The sequence below is a fragment of the Periophthalmus magnuspinnatus genome, chromosome 7 (genome assembly GCF_009829125.3).
Source record: "Periophthalmus magnuspinnatus isolate fPerMag1 chromosome 7, fPerMag1.2.pri, whole genome shotgun sequence".
NCBI lineage: Eukaryota > Metazoa > Chordata > Actinopteri > Gobiiformes > Gobiidae > Periophthalmus > Periophthalmus magnuspinnatus.
In genome coordinates this window covers 7,397,218-7,421,647 of record NC_047132.1, presented here as the reverse complement: position 1 = coordinate 7,421,647, position 24,430 = coordinate 7,397,218, and the positions used below count along the sequence as shown (strand labels likewise).

The following is a 24,430-nucleotide window of genomic DNA, read 5'->3' as shown; positions in this document are numbered from 1 at the left end:
AGCATGCTTTGATAAAATAAAAATAAAGTTATGTTATGTTTGGTTTTGCTTTGTTTTGTTATGTTTTATTTTTACATTTGTACTTTGGGGCATGGTCAAATATACATATGTGTATTTTTCTCCTACGCTTTGTCCAAAACTCTTTTGTCTTGCCTCTCTTTGTCGTGTTGGGCACAATGGGCAAAATGAACCAGTATAGATCCATGAAATTAACATATTTGTTTCCCATTAATAATCTAAAATGTAAATGCTCAGGTCTAGAGAATTATTATTATTTGTTTTTATCTGATGTTATTTTATTTTTATGTTCATTTATCTATATATTATATTGTAATGTATTTATTTTTTACGTGGCGTTAAGTCCGTCTGTAGCTGTCCTATGTTTACATGTGTACATGGGGCTTGCTCAAACATAGACATATTTATTTTTCCCTCATGCCATGTCCAAATCCCCCACAGAGTGCCGCCCTCTCCCTGCACACACACGCAGCCCGCCGCTCCGCCACGCCTGTAGGAGGACCAGCTCCGGCCCAAACCCTTCCCCATCGTCCCTCCGCCAAACACACACAGGATACACACAACAACACCCTGACAGATCCACGAAGAGACCAGCGCATTTCTGCTGTCTGCTGCCTACTGCGATGGGTGTAGTCTGAAAACAAGTGCATTCTGTGGCGAACCGCGATATACCTCGAAGTTGAATCCTCATGAAGGAGCTCCGTCCTGGCTGAGTTCGGGAGATGGGAGTACTCAACATTGCAGACCAGGTTTGATGAAAGAAAAATGCTCCGGGAAATTGTGTTGTGGCGCAGTCTATTTGCTGGGAATGATCAGGGCTTGTTCGCAGTCTTGCAGGGATTACATCAAAATCACATAAGTGCAAGTGCTTGGTAAATTCGTAACATGCTTAATTTCTGGTTTACATCTTTATTTTTAAACACAGTCACATATTTTCCCTTAATTTTGCTGAAAACAGTCGTAGACGCTGTTGTTTAGGCCTCGGTCTGGGTCGCGGCCAGCGCTGTGACAGAGTTAGCATAGTTAGCTCTGAGGCTAAAAGCTAGGAGCTAATGCGCTAGCCTCAGCGACACTGGTTTGCACTGGATAAACAGGCCCCAGACCAACAAGATGTGGTGTGATTACTGGCGAATAGTCATATTAAACAACAAATAGCTAAATCAGATTGTCTACACCTCTTAAATTAGCATGGGTTATTTTTAACTTTCTAGCACGTCATGTACCTTGTGTTGTGCCGTAGTCTTTTCCTCGGTCCTATGTTGAATCATTGGTTTTAAATCAGTGGAATTAACCGCATTTGCTGTCTAATTTGCCTGCATATAACTGGACATTTTTTGCATTGCAGCCTCCTCTGGTCCAGGCCATCTTCAATCGCAATGCTGATGAAGTTCAATTATTATTGCACAAAAATGAGGACGTCAATGCACTGGTGGGTTACATCACATCTTTGCTGGCAAATGGGATTATATTTGGTCTATCACTGTATAGCAGTAATAATGTAAATGCTTTCTTGGTTTAAATCAAACAGGATCAAGAGCGGCGTACACCACTTCATGCTGCTGCCTGTGTGGGAGATGTCCACATAATAGACCTTCTCATAGAGGCAGGTCAGTGTCAGATTTTACTTTATTGTATTATTTACAAACATTACACCAGTATTGCTTATAACACCACTCCTATGACCTCTCTCTTCCAGGGGCCAGTGTGAATGCTAAAGACCATATTTGGTTGACCCCATTGCACAGAGCAGCCGCTTCGAGAAATGAAGTATGTCTCATTAATTTTTTCTTTAAATACAATCCATCAGTTCCTTCTCTTACTGGCATTGTTGACAAATTGTGCACTTTGTTTGTCTCTAGAGAGCTGTAGGTTTGCTGCTGAGGCGAGGAGCTGAGGCAAATGCACGAGACAAGTCCTGGCAGACTCCTTTGCATGTGGCAGCTGCCAACCGCGGCACTCGCTGCGCAGAGGCCCTGCTGACCCAACTGAGCAACCTGAACATGGCCGATCGCAGTGGACGAACTGCCCTGCACCACGCTGCTCAGAGTGGGTTTCAAGAGGTGAGGCAAAGAAGAGCAGAAACACAAGTGAGAAATAAAGAAATGTGCATCAAGATGAAATATGTTTGTGCATTTTAGATGGTGAAGCTCCTTCTGAACAAAGGGGCCAACATCAGTGCCATCGATAAGAAAGAAAGACAGCCTATTCATTGTGCTGCTTACTTGGGTAATCAAAGTGCCTTTTAATTTAGTTTTTTTGCCCAATATCTTTACATAATTGTTACAATACTTCACCTTTTATTTTGTTTTCCCATTTTGAATAAGACATGCATGTCTCCTGTTGGGTGTGTTTTTAGGACATTTGGAGATTGTAAAATTACTGGTGTCCCGAAGTGCAGACAAGAACTGCAAAGATAAGCAGGGTTACACACCTCTTCATGCTGCCGCTGCAGGTGGTCATATTGACATAGTTAAATACCTTCTGAGGATGGGCACTGAGGTGAGTTATTGTGGATAATTTTTCATTTCTTCTTTTGATAACTAGGCCTGTAACAGTAAACGAAAGCTGGAACAATATTTTTGGGGCTTGATAACATTTACAACCAGCACTGAAACAAACACCTTTTTTAGTAGTCGACTAGTGATACATTTTTTTGATTAGTTAACTAATCAAACCAAGTGAAGGTTGAAATGTGGTTTCTAAAGTCGTAATTGTTTTAGTGTCTGTATAGTCCAGACATCAATTATCAAAATATGACTATAATTATTTTTTACAGTTGAGTTGTCCATTAATTGTTGCAGTCTTTTTAACAACACTAAATGGCAGGACCAGTCAGTCAAGATCATTACATTTAGCGCAGCTCATGTTTTTTAATTCAGTTAAAGCTTTTTAAAATGATCCTACTTTTGGATTATTGAGAGGCATACAATTTAAAGTATTTCCAGTATTATCGTATATAACTGTATATTGCACTTCAACCTTTGCTACTGTGACAGGCTTACTGACGACCTGTATAGCATTACTTTATTCAAGCATTTTAGAAAATTTCTCTCGGTGTTGCTGTAGGAACTGATGTTGATATGTTATTTTATCTTAGATTGATGAACCGAATGGATTTGGGAACACAGCGCTCCATGTGGCCTGCTACATGGGGCAGGAGGCTGTGGCGACTGAACTTGTCAATCATGGAGCAAATGTTAACCAGCCTAACAAGTGTGGCTACACCCCTCTGCACCTGGCTGCTGTCTCCACCAACGGTGCCCTCTGTCTGGAGTTGCTGGTCAACAATGGGGCAGATGTCAACCAGCAGGTATTGTTAATAATGAACTGGGAATAATAAGAAAAACATTTCTGTAGTTTAAGATTTTTTTAGAGCAACTATAGCATAAGAACTTTAAATTATTTATTCATTGTTGCTCTAAGATTTATTGAGAAACTAATATTAATCCTACCTACTGGTTTTGCATGTTGCCCTTGTACTCTTTAGCAAAACACTTTGTTAATATTTCATCCTGAATGATTTTGTGCAGACACGGCGTGGTCAATAGTATAGTCAGTCATGTTTGTCTGACACCGAATTATTTTTGTTCTTTCCAGAGCAAAGAAGGGAAGAGCCCCTTGCACATGGCAGCCATTCATGGGCGCTTTACACGCTCTCAGATCCTCATTCAAAATGGTACATTTCCTGATCAAGTGTGAATTTTTTTTTCAGTTTCTTTGGGATGTTTATTTTTTTGCCGTGTTTTCCAGGTGGGGAAATAGATAGTGTGGATAAGTATGGCAATACTCCTCTCCATGTTGCTGCTAAGTATGGCCATGAATTGCTGATTAGCACTCTGATGACCAATGGAGCAGACACGGCCAGGTATCCAAACCCTCTTATGAAATATGCATTCTGCCAGTCTGTTGTGATAGAGGTGGGCAATATATTGACTTGAAGATTGGCTAAAATTTAATATAAGATATATTTTTTATTACAAAAAACTTGTTCAAAATTTCACAAAAAATATACATATTTTTTAACTAAATAGCCCGCATGAACTATACTTTACATGAAATCTTCCAAATAAGCATATCAAGTGATATTTATATACAGTTTTTGACAATCCTTTCACATAGTTCCAATACCAAAACCTCAACAAGTACATTTCAGTACTACTAAAATAAGCATAACTTAAATTCAAAATCATATCTACCAAATGCATTTTAAGAAAACCATGTACCCGTTTTCTTTTTTTATATTATATTATATTATACACACATTATACACACATAATAATTTTTATTTGTTTATTTTTTAGACGTGGGATCCATGGAATGTTCCCTTTGCACTTAGCTGTGCTGTACGGGTTTTCAGACTGTTGTCGCAAGTTACTCTCCTCAGGTTTGCAATTGTTTTCATATGGCATTGCTATGATGATGCTCTTCATACTGAATCAATTTCTGGATTCCTGTTTTACTCTTGACCATCAGTCAAATCCACTTTTCTGTCCCCCACTGCAGGTCAGCTGTATAGTATAGTTTCCTCTATGAGTAAAGAGCATGTACTATCAGCTGGGTTCGACATTAATACCCCGGACAACTTTGGGAGGACCTGTCTACACGCTGCTGCCTCTGGCGGGTAAGAAGGTTTTTATACTTGACAGTAAAATAATATTCCCTATAAATTATTGGCTTCAACTTAGGAAAGAAAGCATTAGTGTATTGTTACATTTTTTTCTTTCTCATCTGCAAGCTGTGTATTTAAAATGTAAAAATAATAACTAGATGATGTTTTTTACAGAATGAAAAAGTACATAATCCTTAAAAATCTGATTCAATTCAATACTAAATTAAATCAAAACCATGGGATTTCTCCTTAAAATTTACAAACAATTTTATCCACTCATTTACTTAATTCAATGTATGTTTTTTTTTTTTTATATATATATCTTCACAGAAACGTTGAATGTCTGAATTTGCTCTTAAGCAGTGGTACTGACTTGAATAAGAGGGACTTAATGGGAAGGTTGGTCAACTTCTATGGAGCATTATTTATATGTGTGTGCGTGCGTATTATATGAATAATAAACATATAATTGTCCCCCTCTATCTCCTCCATCTTCTTCTATGCAGGACACCGTTGCACTATGCGGCTGCTAATGGGAGGTACCAGTGCACTGTGGCCCTGGTGAGCGCTGGCGCTGAGGTCAATGAGGCGGACCAAACCGGCTGCACCCCCCTGCACTACTCTGCGGCGTCCCAAGCCTTCAGCAGGTAAAGACCAGAGGGATGTAGTGATGGGACTGTCACTGGAGATAGTTAGTTTTGGTGGATTATCATGAGATGAACTATTGTATAAAATATTTTAGCAGGGTTATTGACCCTTTTATCTGTAACTTGGCTGAGTGGTGTTACCTGCTTGTCTCCATGATGAGAGATTTTAATGCTATGCTGTGGAACATTCTGCACGCCAACATCTCTAATGGAGACGGCGATGGACCAGCATATAATGAGATACTTTATTATCCCTCTGCAATTATGACATCTGCTATAAATATTGCAAAATTGGCTGTCCCTTTAAAAGGTTAACAGGTAAAAATGTCAACTAAACATAATGTTAATTTAAATTTTTAGAGTTGATCGTCAATTTTCTGGAACTCATCAGAATAATGAAGATGAAGCAAAGGAGTCGTACTTGTGAGTTTATCTGGGTTCAGTGCATTGAATACAGTTATCTGTTTTTTTTGTAATGTACACAAAATATATTTATTCCTTTACCAGTTGCTTGGAGCATCTTCTGGACAATGGAGCTGACCCTTCAATGGTCAACGCAAAGGGTTACAGTGCCGTTCACTATGCAGCTTACCATGGAAATAAACAAAACCTGGAGCTGGTAGGTTATCATCATTATATATTTTATCTCTCAAAAGATTAAAGGGGTTATACCAGATTTAAATTGTTTTTTGAGGAAATAAAGTAAAATATATGTAAAATATATAAAAACAGCTTTTAGGGTCAAAATGACTGTGTTGTCTGCATCTAAGTATAATGTGCTTTTATGCTTGGCGAAGAGGAAGTAACTCTGGGACGATGTTTGCATCCTAGTTGTTGTTAGCTTTTTTGCTCTGGCCTCTGGAAGTTGTAAAACAAGCTTTAAACTTTAAAAAAAATGCAAAAAACAAAATTATCGGTTTTAGTTCATTTTTAAGACTGTTATCAAAAGCTAATATATGTTTTTGTCATGTTTTAGCTTCTGGAGATGTCATTCAACGCACTGGGAGACATAGAAAGTAGTATTCCTGTCAGCCCACTCCATCTTGCGGTAAGTTTTACACATGTATTCGTATTTACCAAATAGTCTGTTTTCTTTAGACTTAGACTTTAATTGATCCACAAGGGAAATTACTTCAACACAGCAGCTCACATATTGCTATGTAATAACAGAGCAAAATGTTTTTAAAATTCAAAATAATGAAAATAGCAAAAATACTTGTCGCTTAAAGCTTTATACAGATTTGTAAATGTACAAGTAGCATAATACATAAAATATGTCTAGGCTTAATACACAATAGATGGTCAATTGAACAGAGCAGAGATGAAATTGATAACTCTGTCATGTTAAATCACTAATACATAAGGGTGAGATTTAGAGATGCAGTCGGCCAAAGAAATTCTTGGCCTGCCGATTGATTATTCTACTAAAAGGGGGGCATGGCAAAAGCTCCCAAAACTAGTACACATCTCTATGTATTTGACCCAAACTGTACTTACAAGTCTTCAGCTGCACAGGAATTCATCCAAAAGCAACTATTTAAAGGAGTACTAGGAAATGGTGCACTTGTATAAGACAGATTAAGCATGTGAATCATGAATTTAATCAGCCTTTTTACAAATAAATAATTTATAAATAAATACTGAATCTGCAGCTAACTTACTCACAAACTTCTCTTTTCTGCTATAAATCTTTATAAACTAAGTAAAATGACTTTTTGGTCGACTAGACATCATCAACTGGTTAAGAAACTAAACAACTAATGACCTACACCCCAAGTGAGATGTCGTACCCTGCTCTGGGTTGTAACTGGTTGATGTGCTTGTGCAGGCTGACGGGGGACACTGGGGGGCATTGCGTGTGCTGACAGAGACTGCGGCATATGTGGACATGCAGGACGCCGCAGGCCGATCCGTGCTGTACTTGGCTGCACAGAAAGGCTTTGCTCGCTGTGTGGAAGTGCTACTGGCTCAGGGTGCCTCCTGTCTGCTCAATGACAACCACCTCATGTGGACTCCCATTCATGTTGCAGGTAATGACTGTGTCCATTTAGTTTTTATAGTAAACTACAGCAAGATGCCAAGTAAAAAAAATCTGAAAATATACTTCAATATCTAGTAAATTATTGATGATAAAAACAATCAATTATGTAAAGTGACAAATTGTGTAACTGGTTATTGTGTAAGATACAGCATTTTTACATTACACTTATAAACATGAAATTACCATATTCTGCTATTTTCTGATCTATGTTGTAATGTTGTTTCCTCATCAAATATAACTGGAGTTGTGTTGTGTTTCATTCACACATGTTTAACACACACACCCTGCAGATTTAGACTGAGTTCTTCTCTTTAATAGAAAACACTCTGTTCCACCTTGTGATGTCTTGAGGAAAAACAGGAAGTTCTCCATTTTTTAAACTCAATGCACATTCATTAGAATCATTTGGATAATTTCAGACCTGGAATTCTCTGCTAAACAAAAGGTAAAAGGAGCTGTTAACTTGAGATGTAGAAAGACCAGTAATACTAGATTACTCAAACATGTGTGAATGAAACAAAACACAACTATTTTGAATAGGTAACAACATTCCAACATGACTAAAAGCTCACAAGAGGCAATTTACGTAATATAGGACATTTTAAATGGCATAATTAAATCTTGTTACAAAAGTAATAAACTACCGTAAATTTCGGACTACAGAGCGCACCTGATTAAAAGCCGCACCAGCTAAATTTGAAGAGAAAATCAATTTTGTACATATATAAGCCGCACCTGAATAAAAGCCGCAGGTTTTCATATTGTAACATGAGATATTTACACAGAAAGACGGTGCACTGACACGCTTTTTTTTAACTTTGCCTGAAAATTGGAACCAACACGACAACAACACGGGATGAACACATCTGCAGGTTTAGAAAATAAAACTGCACCAAAATGGAAAATCTGCTTTTATTTCCTCTGAAAACTTTTGTCGTCTTTTACATTGACCAAGTTGGATTCATTGATGTCGAGCTTACGTGCAGTGGCTCTATTTCAGGAGTCGGCAACCCGCGGCTCCGGAGCCGTATGCGCCTCTTTCAGCCTCATACTGCGGCTCTGCGTGGCTGAAGTGTATTTTATTTGTGTTAGCTCTTTTTTGTTGTAGTTTAAATTGGAAGATTATTATGATCTTAAAATAAAATTATATTTTCTTATTTTTCGTTGCTCAAAATAAGCGTCACACTCGCGGAACAATGTTCAAAACAAACACCGCTCACGTCTCACAGACACAGACACAGCTCACAGTCCTGCGTAAAGAGCCCTGATTTTCAGACGCTGTGCGCACAGGGGTCAGGAGCAACTTTCGCCCGTCCCTAATGACACACTAATAAGCTCGTCCGTAGATGTATCATGAAAATCCTGCTGGAAATCGCCACAGAAATCTATTTAATGTAGTAGCAAGTATATTATCTGCTCTTGTCTCCGCGGTGACGTATCACGTATAACACATCAGACACGACGCACAAAAGTAGAGCCACAAGCGAGTGAAAATGAGCCAAAACAAAAGTCTTTGGAGAGCTTTTAACAAAGGGGAAAAGGACAACTGAGGAGCCAGAAGAGGAGACTACGACCTCCAAGAAAAAGAAAGATAAATTTAACAGACAATGCCTACTTAAAATCTGGGTTTGTCGCTGCAGGTGATCTCACGCGCACAGAGTCCGCTCTACGTAACATACGGGAAAAGCAAATAAGGCAATGAAACCTTCAAAACTGCTTTGGCACATGGAGAATAAGCACCTGGGATTAAACAATACGCCTTTAGAGTTTTTGTTGTTGGTTTTTTTTTTTTGAAAGAAACTGCGGAGCAGAGTAGACATAATCACATAATCAGCGCAGGGCTCCCTCTGATGCAGCGGTTTGGTGAGTTGTATTTTTTTAATGCACTTAAGTTGTTTTTGCCATATTTATCTGCCACGTGTAGAAGGCTTGTCCGTGAAAATAAAACCCAGGGGCCGTTATCCAGTAAAAAATCCATAAATAAGCCGCACTGCTGTACAAGCCGCAGGGTTCAAAGCGTGGAAAAAAAGTAGCGGCTTATAATCCGAAATTTACGGTAGTATCTTGCGATTTACATTCATATATGTGTGTGTGTATGTATAAATTACACACCCACGTATTAGTGTATATATTATAAAAAAATTTATATATATATATATATATATATATATATATATATATATATATATATATTAAAAAAAAAAAAATTCTATTATGTAATGTGATGTGTCTTTTCTGTCCCACAAGCTGCTAATGGTCACGTGGACTGTCTTCGCATGATGATAGATTATGGAGAGGAGGGGGATCTCACAAACGTTGCTGACAAATTTGGCCAGTGAGTTTTCTCTATTAATAAACATTTTCATGTGAGGAAAGTTATGTTGCATTGTTTCATAGTAACATGTGCAGCACAGTATAAATAAAGTAAATATGATGTATGATGTATGATTGTGTGTGCAAATAGGACTCCTCTGATGCTTGCGGTCTTGGAGGGTCACATCGACTGCGTTCACCTTTTGCTGGAGAAGGGTTCCTCACCTGAAGCCAAGGACAAGAAGGGCAGCACAGCTTTACACAGGGGGGTATGTGAAGTTTAATCTTTGTCTCTCATATATACAAAATAGGGGTGGGATACAATCCCCACAAAACAAGACATGAGATGGTCCAAGAGACGAGATGTGATTTTGACAAGATATATGTACTATATAAATAGTCTGCTCAGCGACAGTTATATCCTCACAATTTTTGATCCATTTTATTGAAATTGATGTTGTCGTAACATTGGTTTTTGGAACTACAGTTTCCCAAGAGCTGTGGCTCACTAGCACTTAACAACCTTGTTGTCCATGCCAAATGTAAACTCATGGAAAACAAATCTCATGTGATATTCTCCACACACTCTAGAGGCAATTTTATTTATTTTTTATTTATTCTGTATTTAAACTAAGAAAGTCCCACTGATATTTGGAGTCTCATTTTTAGCAGACCACTGACCCCAGAGGTTATGGTAAATTTTTGAGATCTAGTGGCACGAGATCTTGTCCTGTCTCTAATTGGTGGTTTTCAGATTCTTTAATGTGTTTAGCATACTCATAGATTGGAGATGAGAGTCATTTCTCTACTGATAATATTGTACCATGTCATGAATTATCCAAAATGTAAATGCACAAATGTTTAACCTGATTATTTTTTATTTTGACTGGACTCAAAACCTCACAGTATTACATCACATCTGCCACAAATCTTCATTTTAGCTGCTCCTCATCTGTATTTAATAATATTGTCTTTTAAAATGTTGTGATGCCATCTGAAACCCAGCAATAGAACATTTTTTTAGTTATGTTGTTCCTCACATTGTTCTTTAAAGGTTTTCCTTTTTGAAACTAGCCCTAACTTTCCTGTCTTGTGCCCAGGCTGTGTTTGGTCACACTGACTGTGTAGCAGCTCTCCTGGATCACAAAGCGTCTGTACTGAGCCGGGACTCCCAGGGTAAGACTCCTCTGCACTACGCCGCGTCTCGAGGCCACGCCCACATCTTGGCCGCGCTGACACAGGCCGCCATCGCCACAGACCCACACGACAAACTGCTGGACAACAAACAATATACACCGCTACACTGGGCTGCGTACAAAGGTAGGATCTGTGAAAAAGTATGGCTGTTGCTGGGAGTTGTTCATAAATGAACTAGTTAGTTTTTTCTGACAAATATTGAAATTTGAATTTTACATTTTTTAAAGTATAATTAAAGTTATAGCTCTAAGCTAAAATTTATATTTTTAAATCCTGCCCAGGTAGCCTTTTCACAATGCTAAAATTCCAAACTTTTTCAAATATTAACACTATGGAAAAGACTTGCTACTGATTTTGATATTACCCAGGAGCAATTAAATCTGCAGGTTTTATACAAGTCCGTGATTTACTTATTGCAGCTGCTTATATTTCACTTTTTGATTTTGATTCAGCCCTGGTTGTACTGTGTAAAAATGTTAAACAAGAGCTGAGTATAATGCTCCATTGCTCTTGTTCCAGGGCATGAAGACTGTTTGGAGGTTTTACTTGAATACAAAACATTTAACCATGAAGAGGGAAACCCTTTCACTCCACTGCACTGTGCTCTGTGAGTATACAGATAATTATTGGGTCGTATTCATCAAATGGTGAAACATGCTCTTGGTAGAATAAGTATTTGTTTCTGCCCTTAGAGTTATTTACATTTAATTACATGCTGATTTTTTTCTGTCAGCATTAACGGTCATAGCGGTGCTGCAGAGAGGCTGCTGGAGTCTGCTGGAGTCCAAATGATAAACACCCGAGATGCCAAAGGAAGGTAAGAACCAGTCAGGTACAATTATAACAGTGGTTCAGTGGGGTAAGCATTCAGTACAAACCATAAGGCAGCCAGTTTGAAACTTGTCCCCTGGGGAAGACACTAATATTTCTTACTCTGGTCCCAGTCTTATTGTTTGCATGCCTTATTTTATCAATAGTTTATATTTCTGATTATTATTTGCATTATATTGCTGAAGCAAGATCCTAGTTTGTGAATTGTGTCCACTGACCATGGCAATAAAAGTGGAAATTACAGCATTGAGGTTTTATAGAAATTTTGATTATTTACACTGGATGACACTCAACTAGAAAGGGATAAGAAGAAAACACAGCTGCATTTCAATGAAGCTGCTAAACTGGGTAGTAGCTGGAGGACTAAGAAAAACAGTAAGAGGGGAGGAGGCGTGGTGTCTGGGTGTATAAGTATGATTGATTAAATGGGTATCCACACTTCAAACTCCGTCCCTGCAGCCACCTGGCTGTAATCAGGCAAGGTGTTTCTAATTACAGTTTCTCGTGTTGTCACCAACTACTGGAATTTGCGGAGGCTACTAAAGGCTACATAAACTTAGACTTACACATGTAGTTCCAAAAAATGACTAGGAAGATAACAGTAAATATTGCTATTAAAACACCATATACACAGTTTAGTAGTGAGAAGAAAACATTTATTTAGTGTTTAGTTCCCATATGAAATTGTGCTTGTTCCTTTAGGATCCCACTGCACGCTGCTGCATTCGCCGAGGACGTGGCTGGACTTCAACTGATGCTTCGTCACGGAGCCGAGGTTAACGCCGTGGACGACAGCGGGCGCTCGGCTTTGATGGTCGCTGCAGACAGGGGGCACAGCGGCTCAGTGGGTAGGTGTGGGGGAAAGGGGAGGGAGTGGGATGGAGGTTTAGAGAGAAAGAGAGGAAAGGGGTGAGACAGACAGGAACGAGTGTGAGAGAGGGGCAAGAGTGGGAGGAGAGGTAAGAAGGAAAGGACAGGGGGTGAGTGAGTGTGGGTGAAAGAGGGAGGAGAAAGTAACAGAGAAAGAGAGACAGACAGAAAGAAAGAGAGACTATACCCATATGATCTGTCAGGACTCAATGTTGTGATGCCATTGTAAGCTTATCCGTTTTATATTAAATTTTTAATGTTTTGTTGCAGCCATCCTCCTCCATCGGGCCAAGGCTGATCTGACTTTGCTGGATGAGAATAAGAACACTGCCCTGCACTTGGCCTGCAGCAAGGTAGATGCAGTGGATACAGTCTGTCCTATTCTACTGATCTGTAACTTTTTTTAGTTGTTAAGTACATTATAAACTGTTTTGTTTTCTCAGGCTCATGAGATGTGTGCCTTGGTGATTCTGGGGGAGATCCACAATCCCACTCTAATAAATGCCACCAATAGTGCTCTGCAAATGTGAGAACCCTTAAGAGTCAATCAAACCATAATTATTGTCATAGATTCAGTTTGTTTGACATGTCTCTATCCCTCAGGCCTCTCCATCTCGCGGCCCGTAACGGTCTGTCCACTGTAGTTCAGGCACTGCTGAGCAGAGGAGCCACTGTGCTGGCCCTGGATGAGGAAGGTAAGTTTGCACTCACACATAAACTCATCTTTAGTATTGTTGTAATGCTGCTGTGGGTTCCTTTCAAATGGTTAAATTTAACTTTGTCTCCCCCCTGAGGTAGAGAAGTGGTTAACCTCACAGGCAATAAGAGGCTGAAATCCTAGTGAGGTCATCAAAATATACAAATGATATTCTGGTATATCATGATATAATTAGAGGCTGTTAAAGACTACATGTATTACTTGCTGACACCACGTGAAGACTAGGCTGCAGGTTGCCTTGGGGGTGTAGCCTTCACACTGGGGTGTCACGAGCGTCTCCGACACACGTTATGGACGCCCTGTTCGCCATTGCGGTCTGCGAGTGCCTTTGGATGTTTTGTTTTCTCTGTGTCTTTGTGAACGCTGCAGACCAGGTTGAGAGAGTTTCTTTAGTGTATTTATTACATAAAACCCATCAACGGAGGCGATTGGCTCTGCGGCGTGTCTGGGTCCATGACTAGCCTTTATGCTGGCCGGTACGCCCAGCATAATTAATTTGCCGCTAGTTTGTGCCTCATGTCTTTCTACTTTTTCCGGATAATGATATTGCTTTGTCACTGGAGTATAGTCTTTTTTTTTATGAGCAGTGTCAACCAATCAACTTTTTCAACTTTTGGACACGCAAACAAAGCGTCCAACACTTAAAAGCGCACGGGAGCCAAGATGCGTGTCCACCATAGACTTTGCATGTAAACTTGACACCCCTAATGGCCTGGTGTGAACGCACCATTAGGGTGTAGCCATAGGATGTTTACTCAGGGTATTTACTGTTATCATTATTAGATCCAGGTTTAGTCCCGGGTTTCTTCCCAGTTTTGATGGGATCTATGTGCAAGTATCGGCGTATCCTTAATTGCGTATTTGAAACTGTAGAAACTGAAAACCTGTTTGCTGAACCTATAATGTAATGTATATTTTCTTGTCTAGGTCACACGCCAGCCCTCGCCTGTGCCCCTAACAAAGATGTGGCTGACTGCCTGGCTCTGATCCTCTCTACCATGAAGCCTTTCCCTGCGCGGGACCCTCCCTCCTCCTGCTCCTGCTCCCCCCCCTCCGTCTCGCCCTCCCCAGGTCTCAACATACTCAAGCACTGCGGCATCACGGCTGCCTGCACCCCGCTGCCTAGCAACGGCCTCCACAACGGCTACGTCAAAGAGCGTCACGGAGCGGCGGTGGGGTTAGACGGGTGCTTGACCGAGTGAGAGAGCCCCCCCACACCCACCTGAGGCTGCTATCTCCACCAACACCACCAGGGGGCGCCTCCCTTTAACACGGCCGGAGAGGGCACCCACTGTCCCTGTTCTATGTATGTATGTGCCGTGGGTCATGTGCGTGTGAATGTTTGGTCTTCTCTTGAGGTGCAGTCAAACCTATTATGCAATTAGAGTCCATTCCTCCATTTCTTAGTAGTGCTTAATACGTGGAGGCAAATCGCTCTACTAGGTCACTCGGCTGAAGTCTGGCAACTAAACAACAAAAAACTAATCTGGCCTTTTTGAAATGACATAACCCTTTAAGATATTGCTGAAATAACTAAAACTCTGATTGCATGTAGCTTTAAGCAGTGACTGTCATATCATGCTCTGCTGTTGTGACCTGGTAGAGTCAACAATCACCCCTAAAGAATGATCAAAGACTTAATAATAATAATTTAACTTTTTGTTTTTTTTTGCTTTTTTGTTTTACTCATCCATTAGATTCTTATGAAGGAACCACACAAGGGAAAATTTAGCTTCCGAGTGCAATACAGTACAATCTGAATTTGGAAAAGGGTCGAAAAGATGTTAGTCCCATTGTGTACTTTTAATTAATGCACGACCTCAAATTGTTTGGCATTTAATATGATTTGGTTTTGCTGCTGAATATAAAACTTCATGTTGGGGTCGGCGTTGTTACATCTACCTTATCATAACGCTAATGACCCGCTATTTTAAGAGATGCTAAATAAGTGTTTGTTAAGCTAGAATGTTTCTAAGCATATAAGTTATGACCAAAGTTGATCAACACTACTATGGCTATAAAATTATTTATTTGAGATGAACTGTACTGTATAGAGAGACAATAGATCTTGATATACCTCGTCAACTCGTTTAGCAGCTGCTTCATCTTCACCAGGGTCCATAGTTCTGAGTTCTCGATGGGGAACTAGAGTAGGATAGTGACTGACTGAGGCCTTGTTTATTTAGATGAAGGCTTTACTAGTAATATCTGCCAACAACACCTCATTGAAGCATCGTATCTTTGAGCACATAAATGAACAAGCCATTTCAATTTTCCCATCTCGCAACAGTGTTTTGAAAAAATAAAATAGATATTGAAATTTTGAACAGCCTAAATATTTAAAGTGCGATCAGATTTGAGGTTTTTAGGCTCCAACCGGTCATCAGCATTTTATGCTTGTTTTTACAACTCTGACAAATGGAGTATTTTCAAAGCTGGTGAACTAGTCTTAAAAATCAAATCTTTCGACTTGTCTGTGGTCGCCTCTGATCAGTTTGAAAAGTTAAGTATTATTTGATATTTATATTGGGCAGTTTTCAAGCAATATTTTGTTTCTTGCCTTTTTTTTGTTAATGTTATTGAATAGACAATCACTGTCACAAGGGCTTTTGTTTCCCTGGAATGTGTTTGCTTTTGTTTAATTATAATTTTTTCTTTTATTGTTTCATGAAGACTAACCTAAAGACTAAACGAATGGCTCTGTGTGTGCTGGGCATTTTACTGTCAGTGTCAACTCAAATGCACTGGATTGCCTTTACGGCGTCTCATGAAATGCCTTTTGACCCATGCCTTCTGTAACACATCATTTCATGTATTGTTTCATAGGACAAGGTCTAACATGGCTTATCTTCTCACACATTTAATTGGCAGCACATTAAACCACGATTGCACCATAGTTTGTCATAGAGAAATGCCAGGTAGAGAAAACCTAGCTTATCCTGGCATTTGCTTTGACCAGGGTGTTCAAACCCTCAATAAAAACAAATGGGGCTAAACGAATCGCAGAGGGAAATTTTGCTTAATTGTACTCGTTTATCAGGAAAAGCAGAATTCCAAATATGTGTTCATATGTTAGATATTCATTATTGGTTTTTACTCAAAATGATTGTAACGGACCACTAGAGCTGTTTGTGACTTAGATGTTATATCTATGCTATTTTTCATTTTTTTTTCCACCTCTTGGTGGTAAAAAAGTCAAATGTTTTCATTGGCGTGATCACTTCATATCTGAGGTGTGAAGTGGCACAGTTGCACACATTAGCTGACTGGATGAGAGAGGACCTAGACTAGGCTTTGTAGTGTATTCCCCAAAATGTCTTTCATTTTCCTGATCGAACCCTGACAATAGTGTCCTCTAGGTGGGGTTATAGTTTGACTTCTGTGACTGAAATGAAATGGAAGTAACTAGAAAACCACAGCCTTTATTCTCTTAATAATTTTTCATGAGAACGTAAATATTCTTATCATTAATAATATTAGGATTAGGAACAGTTGTTTGTAATCTCAGGATCTGTGCTAAAGCAGTGGACAGAATTTGTGAATCCAATCAAAATGCAGCCGATTCTTTGTCGACATTTTGTGATGATCAGTTTCATTTTGATCCCAGCACTTAATTAGTAAAGCACGCACTTTAGTGCATTCAGGTTCTAATTGTGCAACTAGAGCAGAGTAATGTATGTACTTATGTTTACATGCATGTGTGTTGCTGCTAAAACAACATGGTGTCTGATAAAAAGCAAATAATTATTTTAACCAAGCGTTCTCTGAGCACTTCAGGACAGTGTCCACTGCCCACTGGCTTCACAGTGAAAGAGTTTAATACTGAGGCTGTAAAGTGGAGCCTCTCACTGCAGTCAGTGATACCACAGACGCTCCACACTGCCCTCTGCAGGTGCAGTCTGTCTGGGCAGGGATCTATCCACAGTGATGTCTTTACACCAGTTCACGGAGCCATTTCCCTTGCAGCTAAAGCGTCACAGTATTCTTATACCTGCTTTTTATTTGTGTGATAATATCTGAGTGACTGTGCATGAAGTTAGCTTAGGTTTTGCTGCTGAAGCAGAACTAGTAAAGTGTAAACTATTTATGGAGTCGGAAATGAAAAGCAATGAAAGGTCCAATTGTAGCAATAGTGTGTGTGTGTAATAATGTGCAGCACAAATCTTGCACTGCCATCTATTTAGGCCAATTCAGTAAATTATAACCTAAATGCCAATGGAAGATTTCAATGCGGGTTAGATGTTCTAATCTTTGGTCACAGAAAAGGCCTTTTTGCCAAAACGAGTCGAGCAGAATGAGTTTATGCATTTGTTCAAGCCGTTTACAGTCTGACCATCAAATCTGAGCCATGAATTTCGTGACTGAACTGAATGTGGGGTCTGTTTAGGGCGGGCTTTAGTTCCTCCTGTCTTTAAACAATGGCTCTTCATTTGTCTTGCATAGATATGATTCTATCGGTAGCATGTAAAATTGTTCTTTTAAATGAAACCGTGTGTGTAGTACCAGTAGTCTTCCTGCATAGAGGATCTGGATATGTTTGTGGCATTATGTTGGGTGTCTGGGCTTGCTCTTGTGTACTTTGACCTTTCTCTCTCCCTCTTCATATATTTACATTTGTGCTATGAAGTAACATTGATATCCATTCCATTGAGATTGCCTTACATTACAGCAAATACAGAGGGACAGAAATGACTTGCGGTTAATCTAGACACATGCACTCGTAAATAGCCTACACCTAAGTAGTGCCATAGAAACCTTTATTTGCCTTTAGACATAATTCATAGATACTCACATAGAGACAGATACATTGTGTTAAAAGCTTATCCTTCACCAATTACGCTAACAAATCGTACCACATGAATTTTAGTATTTAAAATGCAAGCTTTCTCTTAACTTTTATTGTCAAATACTTTTTTTTTAAATTGGAAATTCTTAACTATCGTTTGGCCATTGATATATTAATAAAGCAATTCATGAGTTGTATGGCTGTTTAGCAGGTTTGACATATGAAGAAAAAAAAAAAACTATTGATGTCCGTTAATTGCATATAGTTGTACAAATTAGTTTGCCTCAAAAGGATGTCTTTGTTCTTACTTGAAATAACACTGACAAATTCAATTTCTCTGATCCACTGTTGAGCCTTTTGCCTTAAAAGCTAACAAGAAATATACCTGGCAGTACCTGATAAAGTCACGTCTCCCATAGAGTTATGCTACTTGCTTGGATTGCTTAAGATATTGGCAAATTTTGGTCTTAAAGATACCTGCTTTGGGTGTCAACAAAGCACACAAATGAATTGGGGTAGCACATAGCTCAAGGTTGCCATGGTGCAGAGATTGTTTTGAAGTTGGGATATCACCATATTAGCCACTGTGAATGAATGCATCTACTTAGAAACAATCAAAAAGTTGGTGTCTAGTATTGAAATCTTACAGACACTGAAGAGATGGTGGTTAAAGAAAATCTGATGTCGAATGGGAAAAAAATCGAAATATTCTTGTACAGCTGTTAACAAAGTAATATAGTGTGATTCATGTAGTTGTGGGTAGTGTAATTCTGCTTAAACCAGCCTAAATCTGAAATGTATGTGCATAGCGTTTCCATGTCCTTTGAGAGGAGCATGAAGCTGCACCTTGTGTTTTTATTGGACCTGCAGTTATACCTCACCAGTCAAAGCTGAGATGATCCTCTGTCACTATCCATCTACTTTATGCCAATTTTTTTTTTCCTTGAGTGTGAGTGTGATTGTAATCTAGGCATGTCTTACTCTAACATGCTAAGTTCCCTTTTAGTGTAGACAGCATAAGACCCCACTTAAGTGTGTTTATCTCTCATCAGAACTAATAGAATAGTCATGCCGAAGCCTATTGGGGAAAAGAAGGTAGCTAATAAACTTTACCTCTGCATGTCGGGATGATACTCCTTTACTGTATGACTAATGCTAGTTGACCACCTTCCCTGCCTAAACACTGGCCCCTCCCCGACCTGTAGGATCTGTGTCATTTGAAGCACAGCGGTGGCATGGTGCCTTTATATGTTACTACCGAAAGGTACGGTCTTCCATTTGTATTTCCCAAAAGCCTTACAATGGGAAAAGAAACACTGAACCAAGGCTACAGTGGATGGTGCATTTCACAGGAAGAGTGGTTATTTCAAACCTGCATTAAAGTTTTTGTAACAAAGCTTAAAGGTGCACTATGGAACTTTTCTGGTGGAGAATCAGCCACCTAATTGTCTCCTGTAATATTTCATAGTATGGCATTATACTTATCTTGCATTTGTTCAATTAAAAGAGGTTTTATTGCTATAAAATACTTGAAAAACATGGATTCTGTTTGTGAGCGGGTTCGCCTCTGCTCTGCTCTGACCTGCAACTTTGGCCTGGTGATGTCACCTGCCTGTCTTCATGGGGATGTGTGCATTTAATGCCATACTGTGGAACATTTACAGCAAAGGACGAACATTACTCCAGACAAGAATCTTTTACATGGTGCACCTTTAAATACTTCTGAATAGGTGATTAATTCTTTATTGAGCGCACCCTTAAGGTGGCTGGATGAATTGCACATAGCGATGCAATAATAGGGCACATTACCATTACATTGATCTGGATCAATGAAAGCACAAACCCAAAGAAGGCACCTGAGGCTCAGTTGGCTTTTCTGACACCAGTGGCAAAAGGAGTCTTCACCAAATTCAAACATAAACATGACTCCTCCAGCCGAAAACAATCAGCTTTGATTGTCCGTTAGACATGAACTGTAGAAAGACCGCTGTCTGGAGTTTCCTGATTGTCCTTGTTGCTCTTTTGCTTTATTTCATCAGTAATTAGTAACTTTAAACACAGTTGTCCGATGCGGTACGTGCATTCTGGATCATGTTTGTTGTGGCTGTGTTGCGATTTGATTGTGGATATTTTGTTGACTTTAGGGTAGACTGACTAGGTTTGCAGTACTAGTTGTGTGCAGTGTTAATAACGGTGTGATCATATTCTAGGAGTGACGTAACATTTGTTGTCTTACTGCAAAATATGGCATGAATCATTTTGTCAAAGCTGACCTCGTTTGAAACAGACAAAAGATAAAAGTGCAATAACATTTTGTTTCATTGCTTCCTAAGTTGAATATCTCTATTTTTATGCCCTATTTTGTTATCACCAAAAGTCACACATCTGTAGCAAATGAAGGATTCCTCTGGTCCTCCTGTTTGGTTCAGAAGTGGCATTGGAAAGTTGTGTGTTTATTCCATTTTTAAAACTGTGATCTATATCAAACTTTAGACGCTGCCTGCTCAGAAAAGGACCGTGCACAAGTTAACTTATATATTTGAGTAGGTGAGTGTATGATGGGCTTTGATGGTAATGTAGATTAAACCTATTTCCTTGAATTCTGGTTTCTAGTCAGTAGACCTGTTAATTTGCATGTGTAGATGTACTATATGCATCCTCTTCCTCCTTGAATGAAATGTTTTCTCAAAAATATTTAGACCTGCTGTCAGTGACGTATGCGGATAAAAGGACTTTGAAATGCCTTATATTTGTTTTATTGTTAAGCATTAAGGGTGATTAGCCCTCCCTTTTCAGAGTGTAGCCTATAGCCTGTACAGACTCTTGAGATTTGTATCTGCTGTTTAGCCCAGTGTTTGTGATTGTGGTTTAGAAACATTCCCCTGAAAGTGCCGTTTGTTCACCAGCAGAGGGAGCTGTGGGGAAAAGCATTGAAGGGAAAAAGCTGCAGTGTTTAAATGAACCCCAGAGAAAGAGGAGTATTTTGCAGGTGAAATAAGGCCGCAGTCTGAAGGAGCACCTTAGCGACTCGCCCGAGTGCGGGTCCCAGCTGGAGTACTCTAAAGCAGAGCCATATCAGAATTGTCCCAATAGGAGCCCCTTGAATGTGCTATTAGAAATAGCCTACTGTAGTTAAGGATGTATTCTGCATGTTCTGTGACATAGTGGTATTAGTCCCTTTGTTTTGTTTAGTCAGCTTCACTGTAGATGTTGCCTCTTCATAGAAACTTACGAGCTATTAACAATCCTCTCTCAACTGGACTAAAGCAGACGAGATCTGCTGCGAAGGCAGCCTTAAATCTTTGCCAGTTCTTGACCTGTCGGTGATAAGGGGTTTCTCACTTTGAGTGGCTTATCTAGAGAGGCCCTTTGAGTGGAAGGACTGTGGATCAGGGCGTGTGACAGTTACAATCAGATGTTTTCAGTGCACCTTCTCGATTCTTACGAACGTTGGCTCGTCCACCAACATTCCAAAGCTGATCTGGTCACAGTGAAGTCCCATTGATAAAGTCCTTTGGCTTTGCTGATGAATGACGTAAGCGTGTGTGTCTTTGACAGGGTCCCTATTAGCCTAACGTCGATTACCTCATTTTAAAGTCTGCAAATATACTACTCTACTGTGTGTAAAGGAGTCAATGCCATCACCAGCAGCGCGGTCTCCGGACCTGTGATGACAGGACCAACAAGTCAACATTAGCCAAATTTACACATCACCAGTTTTAGTCAATAGTGCTTAGACATGTTTCAACATTTTTACTGGCAAAAAGGGCCTAGAGTTTATCAGTTTGCAAATAACTACAGGTGCTTAAAGACTAGTCAGCATCTGAACCAAGTGCAAGTCCTTCACCAAAGTTTGAAAATGTACGGTTTCTAGAGTCCATTGCTTCTCACGCGCTGACTGGCAATAGCACCTTTGGTTATTAGCCGTGTTTTAATGCTGCGCTAAAACCAGATGTGTTTATTACATATTTAAATGAAATCATGTTGGCATCACTTGCTGTTTTCAGTAGCATTTCTCCTACCTCTTTGTTTTGCAGCCTTGAATATTGTTTGTCCACCTGTTTCGACAAAGTACAGGAATACAGATTTATTACAAGCAATGGTAGTTATTCAAGTGTGGTCGTGTTGTATGTGTGTGTCTATTGACATTGGAAAAAATATTTATGAGAAGCATTTATATGACACAATACCACTGGAATGTGAAGCCAGACAATGTTTTAATGCAGATTGATGATAGTCTACCCCCTTTAACATGCAGTGGTGAGTGGTCAGATAATCCATGCGTTGTTTTAAAGATGCACTATGTAACTTTTTGATGGAGGGTCTGTCACCCATTTGTCTTGTGACAATGATATTGCTTTGCCTGGAATGTTCCACATTATGGCATTAAACTTATTCTCTTCCTTCTACTCAATTACAGGCCTTTCTATTCATGTGTTTTATATTTCTGTTGTAGGGGACATTTTGAGGGCTTTTCACAATTCAAAAGATATAATATTTTGGTTTAAAATGTCATTTGTATTTTTCAACAATTTGAATTACCAAATATACTTGCTAGTCACTTGCTTGTCTCCGTGGAGCGTAATAGGTTTTAGACCATACTGCAGAATATTCCAGGCAAAATGACAGCATTTCCATGGAGATCAGAACATTTTGGACCCTCCACCTAAGCGTACATAGTACGTCTTTAAATGTTGCATTAAAAAACACCACTGTCTTGCTTTTAAGTGTATTTCAAAATTACCGCTTCACTCGGGGTCAGCTATTGATCGCCCTGCAGTTAAATTGAACAGCTTGTCTAAAGAGGTGGATTTGTAAATCTGTAGAGGGTCAGTTTGCCTTTTGACACCCATTTAACCACTTTAAAACCAAATTCTGCTACCTAAGCGTCGTCTACATACGGCCCTGTGTTACAAACCAGTCTGATGAAAGGGGTGAAAGACTAGCTGAACGGTTTGAGGTTTTCTGGCCTGATCCTGGCCCAATGTTTTTACATAACCAAAACTCAAATTAAGCTGTCGCCATTGACCAAAATCCATGCTGGGCAGTACATAAGTATAAAAAAATAAAGTATATTTCTTTGTTTCCTAAATGATCATAAGCATTTGAATAACTGAATCTAAAACTGACAGCTAAAGACAATAATTGGTATTTTAAATCCCCCCAAAAGATATGAAATGAAATGATTTTAAGTATATTTAATTAAGCATCATTGTGTAACCAGGACAGGACCAGCCCACTTCAGATAACACACTGTCTTACCTAAACCTCAAGCCATTCATTTTTCTGTTTTACTTTTATGTTAATTTCTTTTTTTTTTTCGACAATGCAATCCTGAAAGCACTTTGCCTTGTTGTTCTTTGTGTGAACATGTGAATGATGATTTGTTACAATTGTTAATATTATAATAATATGTAAAAGATCATTCACTGTTTTGGAAAAACCTGCATCTGTCTTTCTGACGTTAAAAGAATAACTAAAAAAAAAAAGTGACATTAAACCGGAATCTATTTTATAAAATGTTTGCTGCAGCCAATTGGTCTTGTCATTCAGTATTGTGGCTTAGGGTTGTTTGTGTTCAATAAAGTGCTATTGCTAAATATTTACTGGTTATGTTGTGGTTCTTCATCTTAAAATGTCTGTGTTCAAATGTTTGATAAGTAATGTTTACAAAAGGTGTGTACATCTGTGTTTTAATCAGTAAGTGAACCTAAAGTAAGCTAATCCATGATAGGTACTCTATTTTACTCCAACAGCCATGACGGCAGAGCGAGTGCAGAGGACCAATGTGGGACAGTCACGCAGCCTATTGTATTTAACCTTTTATTTTAACAGGAATATAAGATTAGGATTCTTCCTAGTCCCAGTGAAGAAGCCACTATATTTCTTGGAGGAAGTGGGGAATCTACACAGAAAGACAGGAAAAACTGTACATACTGGTCTGAAGTGATGACCACTTCTACACCCCCACCCCACACCCCCCACCATGCCGTCCCAAACACAGTGTGTTACTTTAGACATCCCATGATTTAATTAACTGGGGATGTAGTTGTTGACATCATAAGGCATTTGTTGCCTAGCAAATTCAGAATATCTCTCTGTAAATTGTTGACGTTTGTCCAAAAATACCTTTGGCTGTTATCCAGAATACAGAGTGGGAAGTGATTGAAAGGAAATGGCTTTACATATGTATATGTTGAAACTATGAGAAACTTATAATTAATAACTTAATTTTCACTTTATATTCCTTGAAGCTGCTAAATTCATTCCATCCAACAACTTGTCTGTAAATAGGCTATCGGGTTACTTTTAATTTACAGTGGAATTCATACAAGTCAGACTGGTTCTCTGGGACTTTCAGGAAACAAATCATGAGTTCCTATCTTTTCTGTTTGACACA

General features: G+C 39.2%; 1 protein-coding gene across 1 annotated transcript; it reads left to right on the top strand.

The window, feature by feature from the left end:
* Positions 1-552: 552 nt before the first annotated feature.
* On the top strand, positions 553-23,636 carry ankrd52a (ankyrin repeat domain 52a). The gene is made up of 28 exons (XM_033969126.2): positions 553-767; positions 1,364-1,447; positions 1,547-1,625; positions 1,715-1,785; positions 1,878-2,078; positions 2,157-2,244; positions 2,375-2,517; positions 3,116-3,328; positions 3,616-3,694; positions 3,769-3,883; positions 4,320-4,402; positions 4,522-4,639; positions 4,958-5,026; positions 5,134-5,274; positions 5,635-5,697; positions 5,782-5,893; positions 6,251-6,322; positions 7,103-7,304; positions 9,563-9,650; positions 9,780-9,897; positions 10,729-10,948; positions 11,345-11,432; positions 11,559-11,642; positions 12,359-12,504; positions 12,797-12,879; positions 12,970-13,052; positions 13,130-13,221; positions 14,172-23,636. The coding sequence occupies exons 1-28, from the start codon at positions 741-743 to the stop codon at positions 14,444-14,446; spliced, it is 3,237 nt and encodes a 1,078-aa protein (XP_033825017.1). The 5' UTR covers positions 553-740; the 3' UTR covers positions 14,447-23,636.
* The last annotated feature ends 794 nt before the right edge of the window (positions 23,637-24,430 follow it).

What these genes read in the sequence shown, in the direction of transcription:
- ankrd52a (XM_033969126.2), top strand. Translation starts at nt 741, where the DNA reads ATGGGAGTACTCAACATTGCAGACCAG. An exon ending in ATAAACAAAACCTGGAGCTG is followed by an intron (nt 5,894 to 6,250) that starts GTAGGTTATCAT and finishes GTCATGTTTTAG; the next exon opens with CTTCTGGAGATGTCATTCAA. An exon ending in GACTCCCATTCATGTTGCAG is followed by an intron (nt 7,305 to 9,562) that starts GTAATGACTGTG and finishes CTGTCCCACAAG; the next exon opens with CTGCTAATGGTCACGTGGAC.